The sequence below is a fragment of the Bos taurus genome, chromosome 28, assembly GCF_002263795.3.
Source record: "Bos taurus isolate L1 Dominette 01449 registration number 42190680 breed Hereford chromosome 28, ARS-UCD2.0, whole genome shotgun sequence".
NCBI lineage: Eukaryota > Metazoa > Chordata > Mammalia > Artiodactyla > Bovidae > Bos > Bos taurus.
In genome coordinates, this window is record NC_037355.1 from 7,152,317 (window position 1) to 7,170,975 (window position 18,659).

Below are 18,659 nucleotides of genomic sequence, written 5' to 3' on the forward strand. Positions count from 1 at the left end.
ACCATCGTGGTTATCTGGGTCATTAAAATCTTTTTTGTACAGTTCTTCTGTGTATTCTTGCCATTTCTTCATAATATCTTCTGCTTCTGTTAGGTCCTTACCATTTCTGTCTTTTATTGTGCCCATCTTTGCATGAAATGTTCCCTTGGTATCTCTAATTTTCTTGACGAGATCTCTAGTGTTTCCCATTCTATTGTTTTCATCTATTTCTTTGCATTGGAAAATATGCAAAAATTGCATTGGAAATATGCTAAGGAAGGCTTTCTTATCTCTCCTTGCTATTCTTTGGAACTCTACATTCAGATGGGTATATCTTTCCTTTCCTCCCTTGCCTTTCACTTCTCTTCTTTTCTCAGCTATTTGTAAGGCCTCCTCAGACAACCATTTTATGTGGAGGCCTGCCTCCAAATTTGCTTTGTTTGATTTAGTTGAGAAAAGAGAAAAAGAAAGCAAAAAAAGGAAAAAAAAAACAACTTGGAACGCTTTTGATCTTTAGTTATGAAGAGAATGATGATCCAGATTTGTATGAACTGATGTGAATCCTGTTCTCATTTTGTTCCCTCATCTCATCGGTCAGAAATGAGCTTCTTGGGCCTTTAATAAATGTTCATAATCAGCGATGACATAGGTGGCATTAGAGCCTCATGCTAATAATACCCTGGAGTGGAGTAAAAGTTTGTATCTATTACTTTCAAAGAACCAGGTTGAGTTTGGTCTTTAGAACATAAAAATATGGGACTTACCCGATAGTCCAGTGGTTAAGACTCTGCACTTCTAATGCAGGGGGCACGGATTTGATCCCTGGTTGGGGAGCTGGGATCCCACATGCTGTGGGGTGCAGCCAAAAATATAAAAATAATCTTTTTAAAATGTGAAAAGCACCAATAATAGAAAGAAGAGAATAACATTGTAATTGTCCTGGCATCCCAGAGGTGGCCACAATCAATTTTGGTATATACTGGATTGGCTGAAAATTCACTGGGGTTTTTCCAGGAGAGCATATGAGAAACCCAAATGAACTTTTTGGCCAACCAGTATATATACAGGGCTTCCCAGATGGCACTAGTGGTCAAAAAAAAAAAAAAAAAAAAAACCTGCCTGCCAATGCAGGAGATGGAAGAAACACAGGTTCGATCCCTGGGTCAGGAAGATCCCCTGGAGTAGGAAGTGGCAATCCACTCTAGCATTCTTGCCTGGAGGATTCCATGGATAGAGGAGCCTGGACAGTTACAGTCCAGGGGGGTCGCAAAGAGTCAGACGCACTGAGCAACTGAGCACACACACACATGTATACACACACACACGTCTCTAAGTGCCCCTCGTGTTTTGTTTTGTCTCTCAGACAAATCAATGTGCAAACTAAGGTGCCAGGTCAAGTCAGTTTGGCCGCTCCCACCAGCCAGCGTTTCTAAAGGGGGGTTTGCTGGAGGCAGCTCTGCCTACCTGGTCAAGGCAGCACAGCGTCCACCCCGCAGAAAGGGCTGCCCCAGGCCCTGGCCTGGCGGGGTCCCCCACCTCCTGATTGCCCAGGCCTGTCGGCCCCTGGGTAACCTCCGTTCTCTGTCTCCTGCAGTGGTTGATCATTACACCAGTAAGATCGTTTTCAACGGCGTCCGGGTAATTGCCATCATCATCATCGGCCTGGGCTTCCTCCTCCTCCTCCTGCCTGAGGAGTGGGACGTCTGGTTGATTAAGCTGCTCACTCGCCTCAAAGTGAGGAAGAAGGAGGAGGCGGCTGAGGGTGGAGCGGACCTGGGCTTGGGGCTTCAGAGCAAGAGCAGAAGGGCCCGGCCTTCCTTCGCCCGCTGACCATCTGCCCTAGGACTCTGCGGCAACCGCTCACGAGGGGGGTTCGGAATCTCTTCCTGACAGGGGGAACCTCAGTGAGGTGTACATACCTGTACAGTTTTGGTAATCTGCGGTAAGTTATATGGTATTTATTGGCATGTCCAACTTGCTTGCACTTTTTTCACATCAGATCTTTCACTTAAGGGTACTGATTCAATACGGGAGAGAAAAGAAGAACCTCTCCGCTCTTTTTACATGAATGTAAAGCAGCTTAAAATGATCCTTGCCTAGATTGCTTGGGATGACAGGTGTTCTCGACATGGCAGGGCAGATGTTTCAAATCTTTGCAACTGAAAATTACATTGCACACTGTGATTATTTCTCAGCGATGGTAGGTCATATTTTGTTTTATACCAGAGCTGCACTCTTAATTTTAAGGGATTTCAATGAACCAAAAGATCGCTCTGAATTAATTGGGATAAATGGATTTCTGGATGGGTGGGTAGATGGGACATGAAGAGCTGGAGCAGAAAAGGAAAATGGACTTGGAAAACCGTCGACTGTGGCTAACCTGGGGGTGATGATTAGAGGAGGACAGGCCAAGCTGGGTAACAGAAAGGGGAAGTTAAGTCTTAGCCCCAGCTGGCTTGCCCTCACATGTCTGTGTAAGATCGTGCAAGAGAAATTACAGTGCCTTCTACAGAATTTTTGTCTTTACCTATGTGAAGCGAGGTGACATTATAAGTCACTGGCGCCGTCTTATCATTTAGATGTAGAAATCTTTAGAAACAAACAAAATACTATATATATATGTCTGTACGTACAAAAATGGCAAAGCTGATGACCAGTGTCACAGAACACAGGTCTCGGTGTGTATGTGAGGCAGAGTCCGCAGAAGATGAATCGCTGGTTGCTTTTACTTCCTGACTAAGACCGAAAAATTATTTACTGAATCTGCAAACCTTTTTATGAAACTTTTAAGCACCAGGCTGTTTACTTCCACATTATAGGTCTGCCAGAAAATTCTATCTGTGATAGATCTGTAAAGAGGGATGAGGGGGTTAGAGTTTACTATTTTTGAAGTTTACATTGTTACATATCGAAATGGAAACCTTATTTTGAAATGTTGTCATAACCCAATGGTGCACTCTGTAACCATGGAGTCTTTTGTTTCCTAGGGGAAAGGAGTACTCATGACCTAAACTTTTTAGCAAATTATTATTCTCAGTTTCCATTACCTGTTTGGCCAAACAGATGAATAAACTATTTAAAAAAGAAGCATTTTGTGCTGTCTTGGTGGCATCTTTGTTCCTTTCCCACTAGGTAGATCCGACTTTCTGGCTTCCTCACCTGATATTCTTCTCCCAGCAAGCCCCATCCTCCCGCACCCTCAAAGCACAGAAAGCCAGCCTGCCACTTCAAGGGAAGAAAGTTCTTAATGCAGATAAGAGTTGCTTTCACAACTTCCCTGGTGGCTCAGACAGTAAAAAAAAAAAAAAACTGCCTGCAATGCAGAAGACCTGGGTCCCATCCCTGAGTTGGGAAGATCCCCTGGAGTAGGGCATAGCAGCCCACTCCATTATTCTTGCCTGGAGAATTCTGTGAACAGAGGAGCCTGATGGGCTGGAGTCCATGGGATCACAAAGAGTCAGACACAACTGAATAACTAACACACTTTGCTTTCACAAAAGTGAAATGCAGGGCAAAGGTCCAGCCCTGGAAGGAAGTGTCTCGAGGCAGAGTTTCCTCCTATCCTCCTCCCAGACCCGCCCCTCTCCAGGGGTGCCTGCCTCCCCCTCTCTGCATCTCTGGTATGGCTTCTGCCTCCCTGTCCTGTGCAACCCAGTCCCTCGGCTTCCTTGCACTTGCGCCCCAGAGTGGCAGCCTCAGTCCCTAAATTGACCTGGTCTTTTCAGCTTTGCTCCCACACCTGACTTCTGCCTGATTCTAGAAGGAATTTAATGTAACATGTGTATCACTGTTCCAGGCCGCTGCAGCCAGGGGCTCTGAGGTCTTGCATCTCTCATCCTCCGGCCACAGAAGGCCATGTTCTCTAGGGCATGTGAACCATGAGGCAGGCTTGGACTTGAGACCTTTTGCTGAAGTGCCTGCACCTGGACAAACCTCTCCTCCAGCAACAACAACCACAAAAAACCTGTATGGGACTAAAAATAACTGTGCACATGCACAGTTAGGGCAAATTATGACAGAGGATACACAATAAACCAAAAAATCCCAATTGCCATTTTTGAAGAGCCTGAAGCAAAAGTATCATGTCAGGAGGAAAAGCAGGGTACTGCACATGACCCCTCACACAGCACCTCCTAGTTCAATTCCATTCAGTCTCTCAGTCGTGTCTGTCTCTTTGTGACCCCGTGGACTGTAGCACGCCAGGCCTCCCTGTCCATCACCAACTCCCGGAGCTTGCTCAGACTCATGTCCTTTTAGTCGGTGATGCCATCCAACTATCTCATCCTCTGTCGTCTCCTTCTCCTCCTGCCTTCAATCTTTCCCAGCATCAGGGTATTTTCCAAGGAGTCAGTTCTTTGCATCAGGTAGCCAAAGTATTTGAGTTTCAGCTTCAGCATCAGTCCTTCCAGTGAATATTCAGGACTGATTTCCTTTAGGATTGACTGGTTGCAGTCCAAGGTGCAGTTCAAGCTCTGCCTAGATCAGATCAGATCAGTCCTTCAGTCGTGTCCGACTCTTTGCGACCCCATGAATCGCAGCACGCCAGGCCGCCCTGTCCATCACCAACTCCCGGAATTCACTCAAACTCATGTCCATCGAGTCAGTGATGCCATCCAGCCATCTCATCCTCTGCCGTCCCCTTCTCCTCCTTCCCCCAATCCCTCCCAGCATCAGAGTCTTTTCCAGTGAGTCAACTCTTCGCATGAGGTGGCCAAAGTACTGGAGTTGCAGCTTTAGCATCATTCCTTCCAAAGAAATCCCAGGGCTGATCTCCTTCAGAATGGACTGGTTGGATCTCCTTGCAGTCCAAGGGACTCTCAAGTCTTCTCCAACACCACAGTTTAAAAGCATCCATTCTTCGGCGCTCAGCCTTCTTCACAGTCCAACTCTCACATCCATACATGACCACAGGAAAAACCATAGCCTTTACTAGACGGACCTTTGTTGGCAAAGTAATGTCTCTGCTTTTGAATATGCTATCCAGGTTGGTCTAAGGGGGTGGGCAAACCATCGAAGCTACTCCTCTGGCCCAACCCCTGGACATACTCCTTCCTTCACCCTGTGTAAGGAACAAGCTTGCCCAACCTCAGGGAGCCAACAAGCAAGAGAACCTGTTGTTTGTCCCTGCTTCCCTCTGGCCTCTAGTCAATTTCTATTGATTAAGGAGGCCAAAAACTCTGGTTGGTATAAATGGAGAGGAGATGACAGCCTCTTTGGAATACCTTGTCCCGCCACCCACACATACAGCATCTACACCGGGGTCCCCGACCTCGAGATTCTAATGCCTGATGATCTGAAGTGGAGCTGATATAATAATAATTGAAATAAAGTGCACAATAAATGTAATGCTTGAATCATTCTGAAACCATCCTCCTTCCCCAGTCCATGGAAAAATTGTCTTCCAAGAAATCAGTCCCTGGTGCCAAAAAAGTTGGGGACCGCTGGTGAAAGGTTGTTGTTGAATCATGCGAAGACACCAGGATTCTTGGCCCCTGGAGGAGAAGAATTCAATCCGGGGCCAGAGACGAGGCTTGATCGCTCAGAGCTTTTGTGTAATTAAGTTTTATTAAAGTATAAAGGAGATAGAGAAAGCTTCTGACATAGGCATCAGAAGGGGGCAGAAAGGGTACCCGCTTGCTAATGTTAACAACGAAGTTATATAATCCAAAGAATGTCTGGAGGTTGTAAAGACCTCATCAGACCTACTCCCATAATTTACATTTTAAGATAACCCTGTCCTCAGGCAAGATACATCCTTGTAAAGACCAGGTCTACTCCCATAATTTACATTTTAAGATAACGGAAGGTTGAATCCAAAGACTGTCCTTAGGCAGGATACATTATTGTTATATAATCCTAAGGAATGTGGAAAAATAAAAAAAGTTTGTCCTTTCTTCCTCCTTGAGAATTCCAGACCCCTCTCTCCTTGGGGACCCCTAGACTCCCTATCAACCTGCCTAGGAAATGACTCTCTCACTGGTACATGGGGTCAGAACCTGGAGCGTGTCGCTGTCTAGGACAGGGCTGCCTGCCCATGTCTCCCTTGTGTGCTGTGAGCCCCTAGGAGTCACCTCCATGACTTCCTGGGCTCCCAACCCCTCCAGTTACACAGCCAAACATTTCCTGTGTAAGCCATAATGTGAAAACCTGGGAAACCATACACATGACAGATTTACCTTATTCTTCCATGGGCATAAAAGACTATGAAGACCCAAAAGATGTGAGAGTAGGGCCTGAAAGAGATATTTGTAAGCCTATCATCAGAGCTGCATTATTCACAGTCGCTAAGGGGTAGAAGCAGCCCAGGTGTGCATCAATGGATGAATGGCTACATATGGTAAATACATGTAGTGGAGTATTATTCAGCCTTCAAAAGGGAATGAAATTCTGATACAGGTTACAAGTTGGATGAACCTTGAAGACATTATACTAATGAAAAAAGCCAGTCACAGAGGACAAATATTAACTGATTTCACTAATATGAGGTAGCTAGCATAGTCAGACTCAGAGAGACAGAAAGGAGAGTGGTGGTTCTTAGGGACCAGGAATGAGGAGTCATTGTTCAATGGGTACAGAATTTCAGCTTTGTAACATTATTCAAAAGTTCTGGAGGTTGAAGGTGATAGATAATGGTTGTTCCACAATGTGAATGCACTTAATGCCACTGAACTTAGAAATGGTCCAAATGGTACATTTTATATTATGTATCATTGACTCCAGTAAAAAAAAGACTATGAAGATTAATATATGTGAAATTAAAAGGTTAAACCTTTCAGGAGAGGTTAATGTTTCTTCCAGAACATTATAAACATGAGTTGGGGTGGGGGTTGGAGGATTTGAGAGATTTTTTTTTTTCTAGAAAGAATACAAACTACAACTCGTTCCACCCTCTCCACCCCTACTACGCAGATTTCAAGAACTGGGATGAGCTGCGACAAACCAAGGAAGGATCCATGAACAGAAACTCTTGGGAAGGGGTTCTTCCTGATGGAACCGTGGGGTGGCTTTGGGAAACAGGCTCCATTTTTGCTCCCACTGGGGGGATTGTCTGCCCTCTGGAGGATGGTCTGGAAAGAACTAAGGAATTCTTCTACCTTTGCTCCTTGAAGGAATATAAAAGTAAAACGAAGATGGAAGGCACAAAGAGGATATGGGGGCTCCACCACTCCAGCCCTTCCCTCTCAGGATGTGGACATAGGAATCCAGCTGCAGTGCAGATCCGGAGCTTCTCCTTACCTGGGCTGTCACGGATAAAGAGAATGCAGAGATAGGAAGCTGTGGTTAGAGACCTACCTCCATAGAACAAGGGTGTTTCCAGACCTAGCCAATGATACATGGCATGGAGTTCTTTATCTTCAGTTTTGAATATAAATGATTTATTCTAAAACTAGAATGTGGTTGTAGTTGTACAGTCTTACAAATATGCCAACATTTCGTAAATTGTATACATCAAACAGGTAAATTTTATGATACGTGAATTATATGTCAGTCGAGTGGTTTATGAAATGGTTGCCTCACAAAATGATTTAAAATGTCTTTGCCAAAATCTTACAAGTATAAAGGGCATTCGTGGGGTGGTTGGCTTGGCTTTGGCTGCCCAGCCTCTGGTCCTTGTTGGAAGCAGCCTTTTGCTATTGTTGCAGGAGCTGAAGGGAGCAGAGTCTCCATCTCAGATGCCAGCATCCAGTGGAGAGGGAGAGGGAGAGAACTGAACTTGGCCAGTGGGCTGCAGTCTCCCAGGGCTTGGCCAGACCCCGAGGAACAGCCCGAGAAAGGCTTGCTGACCGGTCAGTCCCCAGGTCTCTCCCATTCCTCCTTTTTCCAAACAGGTCCTTTGGATACATACAGTCCCAAAGAGCCTTCCAAAAAATCCTATTCTGTTTAAGACAGCAAGATGCAATTCTGTTGCTTGAGTTCAAGAACTCTGAATAATATGTGGGAGAAAAGTAGAATACTCAAAGAAAAATTGGACTTTTATTTGGGGGTTGTTTGTTTGTTTTGACTTTCTGGTACTCACATTTCTTGAATCTGGGCTCATTATGGCCAAGCAGGACTCCTTGATCAAACTGCTTTAAAGAATGGATGAGAATGATTCATAAGAAATACACCCACAATATATAAACAAAGAGGGTTTTAAAGTTTTTCACAGCCCTTAAAATACATTTAAAAAAATTTTTAAAGAATAGTATTTGTCTTACATATTTCTTATATATTTTAGCATCGTCAAAATCTTGAGAAAGTCATTTTCTCGAGTTAGAATGGTGCTAAACTTCAGCTAAGGTAAATCTCTAAATTATCAAAAAGTGTGTTACTAGAATCATAACAAATGAAATCTTACGAATGCTATGTATTATGATGGATTGTAAATTTTAACTCTCAACAACCAAAAAAAAAGTGAAGTTTTTTCTCATAGGTTTTCTGTTAAAACTAGATTTTTTCTCATAGGTTTTCTGTAAAAAATGAGGAATACCCATGGAGCCACAAGCCAGCAAGAAGTGCATGCATACTCCGGCAGCAGTGGCAGTATAGTGGTGGCCTCTGACACATGACAGGGAGCCCAGAGGGAGCCACAGGCCCAGCAATCTCACTAAGAAGGGCTGGAGGGAGCCTCCAGGCACTTCCTCCCTGAGAGTGACAGGCACCCAGAAGAAGGGACTCTGAAATAAGAAAAAAATTAGAACTTAAAAAAAAAAATCTCCTGATGGAAATTTCAGGAGTTCCCGGTGTTTATACCCCATCTATTAATAGTAACTCCACAAGAGACCCGCTGGCCCCCTAATATTTTTTAGGAATCTACGCTATGCTAATGACGTGGGGAATCTCAGAGGCTAGGGACAGACAAGAGTCAAAGGCCGTGCTTGTGTGCACATACAGCAGTGCCTATGAGGGGAAAATTTAGGTATAAATAAAGAAATGCTGTTGTTATATCACTGTGGTGGTCTTTTTCAACATACACATGATACGTTATCAGGGATTAGAGTTTGATGTTTTTTATGCCCCTGACCACCCTTTCGTGGTACCTTCATTTATGGGGACTGCAAACTCAGTTACACCAAGGAGATGTACTTGCATTCACTCCTCACTCCCTGTTAGCTGATTTCATCCCGTTAGTGAGAAAACTCCATGTATGATGTACCTGCCTTTGTAATCTGGAGTGTGCAGAGCGGGCAGCCTTGTGGGGATGCTGACAGCCTGGCACTTATCAAGGATTTTTGCAAAATATCTATACCGTGTAGATAGCCCTGCTGAATGGTACTGCTTGAGATGTTGGATTGCCTCAAGAACCTCATGTGTGAGTGTGTGCGCAAGCATTTGCCACATTTACTGTGGGCTTTTGATGAGCACATCTTTCCAACCAATTAGGCTATTTCTATTTTTTTATTTTGTTTATGTAAAATATTCATGCAAACTAATCACTACATAATAATCACTAATGTTTAAAATGATACCGTTTAGATTAGACATGTACTTATTCACCTGGGCTTCCCTGATAGTACAGAGGTAAAGAACCTGCCTGCCAATGCAGGAGACACAAGAGATGTGGATTTGATCCCCAGGTTGGGAAGATTCCCTGGAGGAGGAAATGGCAACCCACTCCAGTATTCTTGCCTGGAAAATCCCATGAACAGAGGAGCCTGGTGGCTTACAGTCCATGGGATCACAAAGAGGCGGACGTGACTGAGCACATACTTGTCTACCTACAGCCTGATGACTTTCTTCAATCTTTTATTGCATGCAATCACCATTTAGGGTGGATCTGGCATCTTTCTCTAAAGCTTAATTTTTTTAAATACAAACTTACCATTAGCACTGATTTAAAGTCCAGAGCACATTTGGACATTTAGCTGCCCCCAGACCTGGTATTATTGCATCAAAAGCATTAACACATTACTTTGGCCTGAATTTCTTATATTTTCTAACATTTAATTTCCTGTCTTTTTTTAGCAGAGTGAAAAATGCTAAGTTACTGTTCAGCAGTCTCAGCTACCTATTCTCTCAGATCCTTTATTGTCTCTTGCTAATGAGTATTGAGTGAAATGAAATTCTAGTGAATTCTAGGCTTTTTTCTGTTGTATTTTGCTTGGTGTTTCTATAAAACCTTAGAGAATAACCCACGGTCTGCCATCTTTTCCCATGCAGGACAAACGCTGCTAGGATTTCAGATGCCAAGAGGTCACTTACAGAAAATCTGACCGGGACTTCCAAGTAGGTGATGAGTGACAGCATTCTGAGGTCAGGGACAGTGAGCAGGCATCTGCTTCTTAAGTGCCAACTGTTAGAATCCATCATAATACATAGACTGCAGTGAAACCTGGTCCCCAGCGTCGTCAAGGATATGTTTGTGAAAGTGACTTACAACCTGCAGAATGTTCTATGGCTTTATTAAGTAATTATCAAGGGACTTTCACAAGACCATATGGCTGGGAGGGACCAAGCAGATTGCCTTGTCCCCCAGGACTTGCCTGTGGGGAGACTGCTCAGAGAGAAAGGCTCTTAGGACAGACTTCTCTGCTGAGTGATTCTGTCTATGGCCCTTTTGGAAGAAAAGTCTCCTGAGACTTTCAAAGACTTCAATAAGCATGAAAGCCCTGTAGACTAAACATTTTCTACATAAGTTTCCTTCTGATATGGCTTTCTAATTAAAGTCAATGATAGGTTTTTTTTTGTCTTGTCTCCAAATACAGTCACTCCACCTAGCAATAGTAGAATACACGTTCTTCCCCAATGCACATGGTCCATTGGACAGACCACATACTAGGCCACAAAAAAGTCTCCATAAATTTAAAAGATTGAAATCGTACAAACTATCCTTTCTGACCACAGTGGAATGAAACGAGAAATCAATAACAGAAAGAAACTTAAAAACTCACAAATTTGTGGGAATTAAACAGCACATGCCCAAGCAACCAATGCATGAAAAAAGAGATCACAAAGGAAATTAGCAAACACTTAGAAACAAATAAAAACAAAAAATACCATACCAGAACTTTTGGGATGCTGCAAAGGCAATGCTCAGAGGGAAATTTATAGCTGCACATGCATTCATTAAAAAAAGAAAAAGATCTTAAGTCAATAACCTCACTTTAGTCAGCAGGGAAAAATATAAAGAAGGGAAACTAAACCCAAAGCTAATGGAAGGAAGGAATAATAACTATTACAGTGAAAATAAGTAAAATTGTTATTTATTGTTTAGTCACTAAGTTGTATCTGACTCTCTTGCAAGCCCCTGAACTTCAGCCCACCAAGCTCCTCTATCCATGGAATTTCCCAGGCAAGAAGACTGGAATAGGTTGCCATTTCCTTCTCCAGGGGATATTCCTGACCCAGGGATCAACCTGCATCTCTTGCATTGGCAGGTGGATTCTTTACCACTGAGCCACCAGGGAAGCAATAAATAAAATAGAGAATATAAAAGCGATAGAATCAACAAAACTAAAAATTGGTGTTGTGTTTTTTAAGATCAATAGTGTTAACAGATCTTTAGCTAGACTGACAAAGACAAAAAAGAGAGAGGAAACTCAACTAAAATCAGAAATGACAGGGTGGAACATTACTAGTGAGCTTCAGTTCAGTTCAGTTCAGTCACTCAGTCATGTCCGACACTTTGCGACCCATGAATCGCAGCACGCCAGGCCTCCCTGTCCATCACCAACTCCCAGAGTTTACTCAAATTCATGTCCATCATGTCAGTGATGCCATCCAGCCATCTCATCCTCTGTCGTCCCCTTCTCCTCCTGCCCCCAATCCCTCCCAGCATCAGGGTCTTTTCAAATGAGTCAGCTCTTCGCATCAGGTGGCCAAAGTATTGGAGTTTCAGCTTCAGCATCAGTCCTTCCAATGAACACCCAGAACTGATCTCCTTTAGGATGGACTGGTTGGATCCCCTTGCAGTCCAAGGGACTCTCAAGAGTCTTCTCCAATACCACAGTTCAAAAGCATCAATTCTTCTGCACTCAGCTTTCTTTATAGTCCAACTCTCACATCCATACATGACCACTGGAAAAACCATAGCCTTGACTAGATGGACCTTTGCTGACAAAGTAATATCTCTGCTTTTTAATATGCTGTCTAGGTTGGTCATAACTCTCCTTCCAAGGAGTAATTGTCTTTTAATTTCATGTTTTATGGCTGCAATCACCATCTGCAGTGATTTTGGAGCCCCCAAAAATAAAGTCAGCCACTGTCTCCACTGTTTCCCCATCTATTTGCCATGAAGTGATGGGACCAGATGCCATGATCTTAGTTTTCTGAATGTTGAGCTTTAAACCAACTTTTTCACTCTCCTCTTTCACTTTCATCAAAAGGCTCTTTAGTTCTTCTTCACTTTCTGCCATAAGGATGGTGTCATCTGCGTATCTGAGGTTATTGATATTTCTCCTGGCAATCTTGATTCCAGCTTGTGGTTCATCCAGCCTAGCATTTCTCATGATGTATTCTGCATATAAGTTAAATAAGCAGGTTAGAAACCTAAATATAAGAGCAAAAACCTTAGAATGCTTAGGAGAAAAGACACATTCTTATAAACACACAATTACCTTCATCAACTCAAAAAGGAATAGAAAATCTCAACAGAGGTTGAATTAAGTAATAAAAAAAACCTCTCAGCAAAGAAAAGTCCAGGACAAGAATGGCTTCACAGCTGTAGTCTACCAAACATTTGACAAATACCAGTCTTTACCAAGCTCTTCCTATAAATAGACAAAATAAGAATACACCTTAACTTTTTCTATTAGGCCAGAATTATTCTGGTACCAAAGTCAGATAAAGATATCACAAGAATAGATCAATATCCCCTATGATATTCATTCAAAAATCCTCACAAAATACTAGTGAACCAAGTCCAACAATACATTAAAAGGATTATACACTATGAACAAGTGAAATTAACCTTTGGAATACAAGGATAATTCAACATAAGAGAAATAATCAATGTGATATATCACATTAATAGAACAAAGGAGAAAAATGCACGTGATCATCCCAATCGATGCAGAGAAAGAATTTCACAAAATCTAACATCCTTTCATGATTTAAAAAAAAAAAAAAAAACACTAAGAAAACTAGGGATAGAAAGAAACTTCCTCAATACAATGAATATTATTTATGAAAAACTCATGGCTAACATCATGCCTAATGGTGAAAGACTGAAAACTTTCTTCCTAAGATCAGGAATAAGACAAGGATCACTGGCTTTGCCACTGCTGTTCAACATTGTAATGGAATTTCAAGCCAAAGCAACTGGACAAGAAAAAAGAAAAGATGTCTAAATTGGAAAGGAAAAACTAAAACTATCTCTATTTTCAGATGACATGATCCTATATACAGAAAATTCTAAAGAATTCACAGAAAAGGTACTAGAGCTAACAAATGAATTCAACAAAGTTGCAGGGTACAAGATCAACACACAGAAATCAACTGTGTTCTGATTTCTGCAATAAAAAACCCATGAGAGAAATCTAGAAAGCAAGCCCATCTACCAATGGCACCAATAAATAATTAAAATACCTAGAAGTAAATTTAACCAAGGATGTGAAAGACTTGTACGTTTAAAACTATAAACATTGCCCAAAAAAGTTAGATACCTAAGTAAATGGAGGAATATCATATGTTCATGGATTGCAAGATTTAACACTGTTTAAGATATCAGTACTATCCAAAGTGATATATGGATTCAAGCCACTTCCTATCAAAACTGCAATAGCCTTTATTTTTTTCAGATTTGAAAAAACTAATCTTCAAATTCTTATGGAATTTCAAAAGACCCAAATAGCCAAAACAATCTTGAAAAACAAAATCAGAAGACTCACACTTCCTGATTTTAAAACTTACTTCAAAGCTATAATTAAAACAGTGTGGTACTGGCATGAGGATTGACATATAGACCAATGGAATGGCAATGAGATCCAGAAATAAACCCAAATATTTATGATCAATTAATTTTTGACAAGAATGCCAAGCACATTCAATTGGCAAAGATCAGTCTCTTTATCAAATAGTCCTGGGACAACATGCAAAAAATGAAGTTCAAACCCTATCTTATGCCATACACAAAAATTAGCTCAGAATGGATCAGATGCCTCAATATATGAGCAAAAAAATCTTAAAAGTTTTAAAAGATGAGAGTAAATCTTCATGACTTGAATTTGACAATGACAGCAAAAGCATGAGACACAAAAGAAAATACAGTAAGTCGAACTTCATCAAAATCAAAAATTTTGTGCACCAAAGTACACTATCAAGAAAGTAAAAACTACAACCTAGAGAATGGGAGAAAAACATATTTTTCTTGACCACACTGCACAACATGAGAGATCTAGTCCCCCAAGCAGGGTTCAAACCTGCACCCTTTGTGGTAGATGCACAGTCTTAACCACTGGACCACCAGGGAAGTCCCCAAAACGGGAGAAAATATTTAAGACTCACATTGCTGACAAGGATCTCATAATCAGAATACATAAAGAACTCCTAACACTCAATATTAAAAAGATAAAAATAACTAATTAAAAGAAGCAAAGGGGACTTGAACAAACATTTCTCCAATGAAGATATACAAACGGTCAGTAAGCACATGAGAAGATACTCAGCATTACTAAACATTAGGGAAAAGCAAGTCAAAAGCAAGGCACCACTTCATACCTACTAGGATGACTATAATAATTATACATATATATATATAAGTATACTGCTGCTAAGTCGCTTCAGTCGTGTCCGACTGTGTGACCCCATAGACGGCAGCCCACCAGGCTCTTCCATCCTTGGGATTCTCCAGGCAAGAACACTGGAGGGGGTTGCCATTTCCTTCTCCAATATATAAGTGTATATATGTATATATATGTGTGTGTGTGTATATATATATATTTCTTAAATACAAAACGGAGAAGGCAATGGCACCCAACTCCAGTACTCTTGCCTGGAAAATTCCATGGATGGAGGAGCCTGGTAGGCTGCAGTCCATGGGGTCGCTAAGAGCCGGGCACGACTGAGCGACTTCACTTTCACTTTTCACTTTCATGCATTGGAGAAGGAAAGGGCAACCCACTCCAGTGTTCTTGCCTGGAGAATTCCAGGGACAGAGGAGCCTAGTGGGCTGCCATCTATGGGGTAGCACAGAGTCAGACACGACTGATGCAACTTAGCAGCAGCAACAGCAGCAGCAAATACAAAACGAAGTGTTGATGAGTATGTGGGGAAACTGAAACTCTTATACACTGCTGGTAGAAAGATAAAATGGTACAACTGCTGTGGAAAAGTTTCCTAGTTTCCCAACAATCTAAACATAGTATTACCATGTGTGTGTATATATTAATTGCTCAGTCATGTCTGACTCTTTGTGATCACATGGACTGTAGCCTGCCAGGTTCTTCTGTCCATGGAATTCTCAGTCAAGAATACTGGAGTGGGTTGCCATTTCCTTCTCCAGAGGATCTTCCCAACCCAGGGACTGAACCTAGGTCTCCTGGATTGCAGGCAGATTCTTTATCATCTGAGCCACCAGGGAAGCCCAAGAATTACCAGATGACCCAGCAATTCCACTTCTAGGTATAGATTCAAAATAACTGAAAACAGGAATTTGAACAGATACTTGCATACCAATGTTCACTACAGCATTATTCACAATAGTCAAAAGGCAGAAGCAATCCAAGTGTTTATCAAAATATGAAAATGGATGAACAAAATAATATGCAGACATAAACTATGTTTTATGAAATATTATTCAGCCACTGAAAAGGTATGAAGTTCTGATGCATGCTACAAAATGAATAAATCTGGGAAATATTGTGCTAAGTGAAATAAGCTGGTCACAAAAGGACAATACTGTATTATTCCACTTTTATAAGGAAACTGGAATATTAGGTATCCCAAAGATTTGCTGTCATAAACTTAGAAGTAGACTGGCGATTATTAGGGCCAAAAGTAGGGACATTAGTCAGTTCTAGTCCCAAAAGTAGATTAGAGATTATTAGGGCCCAGGAGGGAGAGAAGGAAATTGAGGAGTTATTGCTTAATAGGTACAGAGTTTTTGTTTGGAGTGAAAAGTTTTAGAAATACTGGTGGTGATGGTTGCAGAAACACTGGTGGTGTTTCTGGTGGTGATGGTTACAGAACAACTCGAATGTAATTAATGACACTGATTTGCTTGGATAAAGTTGTAAATTTTGTTGTATTTATTTTACCACTTTAAAAAAAAACAAAACATTGAGCTATGGATGGAGACAGAATCTGGTAGGTAATATATAGGTCATATATCCAGGGAATAGATGGGGTGGGACTAAAACTGACTAATCGCCCAGAAAACAAAAAGCCCAGGGAGACTTCAGAGAGAAGATACCACTTAAGTGGGCATTTTCAAGGTAAATAAAGTGGGAGAAGACTACTAAAAGCAGAGGGAAGAGCAATATTTATGGTAGAAGATAATGTTAGAGAGGTAGGGCATAATCATGAGTATTAATCCACCTTTACCTGATGATACATAAACTGGGACCAGAAGGAGCTTATGCAAAAAACACCAGTAGGGAGATGTGCCTTCTTCACCAAGCACCACGGTGGAACTCTAGGCAGGAGCAGACAGCAGACATCTGCTAAAAACTTACAAAGAGTGGAGCTGGGGGCCATCACAAGCTGTCAGAGCCGCAAAGGCAGACTGGTCCTAGAATCCCATCTGGGGCTGCTACATGGGCGCTGTGCTCATAAAAGTAGCTAATGGACTTGAGAGTGGCCGCTTTCAACACAGAAATGTGACTAGATCAATCGAGCAAGCAAAGAATCAATAAGGAAGGCAGCTCCCTGGCCAAAGTCTGGCAGAGAGAGTTCCGTGAGGACTTCTGATGGAAAGTCAACAAGCAGAAAATTCAACTAAAAATAGAAACTCTTTTAACTTTTATGGGAACTCGGAAGTGTATACTACACGGATGATTTTACTAACATTAGAATTAATTAATAATAGATGTTTGCAGGAAGCAGTACATATTTCCAAACAACTCAACCATAGGGAATCTTGAGACTCTTTTAGGCTTTTATCAAGTTATTTAATACTTCACTTTTGATGAAGAAATTGATTCTAAAAAATTCTATGTATATGAAAGCTCACATTTACTCTTTGATCTGTACTCGTCTGTGACTCTCATGTATGAATCTGGAAACTGTTCTAAACATTTACTAATAAAACTGAAAACTAAAGTGATTCTTCATCATTTATGGTGTTTTGATGTAATGCATTACTTTTGATGCTGTGTGTTCACTCGCTTCTGTCGTGTCTGATTCTTATGACCCTATGGACTGTAGCCTGTCAGGGTCCTCTGTCCATGGGATTTTCCAGGCAAGAATATTAGACTGGATTGCCATTTCTTTCTCCAGGGCAGCTTCCTGACCCAGGGATTGAACCCAGGTCTCCTGAACTGCAGGCAGATTCTTTACCAACTTAGCCAAGGATTACTTTTGAGGGTCTATTAATTAAATTCAATATTTGATACAGTTCCAGCTTTACAGCAGCAACAAGAAATAGCAGCAATCACATTGTTTTACAGTTTCTGTCTGGTCTACACCAGGCATCTGAGCACCCCCTACAGTGAGAAAGCAGGAAAGATTATTCAGATCTGTTTTGGGAACATGTCTACAGGTATTACAATATGTCTCACTCACTACCTTGGTTACTGAAAAACTCTTCTGAGGCAAAGCACATCATCTCCAGAAAGGCCTTTTTGAAATTCAAAGTCAGAATCTGCAAAGAGTAATCCCCTGAGCTCATGAAATGAGAGTGAAAGTCACTCAGTCCTGTCTGACTCTTTGTGACCCCATGGGACTCTCCAGGCCAGAATTCTGGAGTAAGTAGGGCTTTCCCTTCTCCAGGGGATCTTCCCAACCCAGGGATCAAACCCAGGTCTCGCACATAGGAGGTGGTTTCTTTACCAGCTGAGCCACAAGGGAAGCCCAAGAATGCTGGAGTAGGTAGCCTATCCCTTCTCCATTGGATCTTCCAGACCCAGGAATCCAACTGGGGTCTCCTCCATTGCATGCGGATTACCAACTGAACTATCAGGAAAGCCAATTGTCAGTAGATTCTATATATTTGTTTTAATACTGAGTATTTTATATGATTCCACTTTCTCTTCTTTCCTAGTATATCAGTTATACTTATTTTTTTTTTAACTTTTGTTAGTGGTTGCCCTAGACTCTGTAATATACACTTAAAACTAACCCAACCACTTTCAGATAACACTGTACCATGTCACATGTAGTGTGAGTACATTATAATAAGATAATCCTAATTTTATTTATATATAAAATTATGCATAAACATGGGCTTCCCAGGTGGTGCAGTGGTAAAGAATCCACCTGCCAATGCAGAAGATGCAAGAGACGTGGGTTCCATCATTGGGTCAGGAAGATCCCCTAGAGTAGGAAATGGCAACCCACTCCAGTATTCTTGCCTGGAAAATTCCAGAGGAGCCTGGAGGGCTACAGTCCATGGGGTTGCAAAGAGTTGGACACAACTGAGCTACTGAGCACACACACACACACGTACATAAACATATATAGATACATACACATAAAAAGATACATAAGCATACATAATCGCATGCCTTGTTATTATTTTAATAAATGTATCCATTAGATCAATTAGAAATAAAATAAAAGTTTTATTTTACTTTCCCTTATTCCTTTTCCAAAGCTCTTCCTTT

General features: G+C 41.6%; 1 protein-coding gene across 2 annotated transcripts in view; it reads left to right on the plus strand.

Moving 5' to 3' along the window:
• Positions 1-3,069, plus strand: part of SLC35F3 (solute carrier family 35 member F3) — a 434,652-nt gene extending 431,583 nt beyond the window's left edge. For both annotated transcript variants that reach the window (NM_001192935.2, XM_005226233.5), the window contains one exon: positions 1,574-3,069. In NM_001192935.2, coding sequence (NP_001179864.2) covers positions 1,574-1,809 — 236 coding nt within the window. In that variant the 3' untranslated portion in view covers positions 1,810-3,069. The remainder of the gene's footprint in view (positions 1-1,573) is intronic.
• Positions 3,070-18,659: the final 15,590 nt, after the last annotated feature.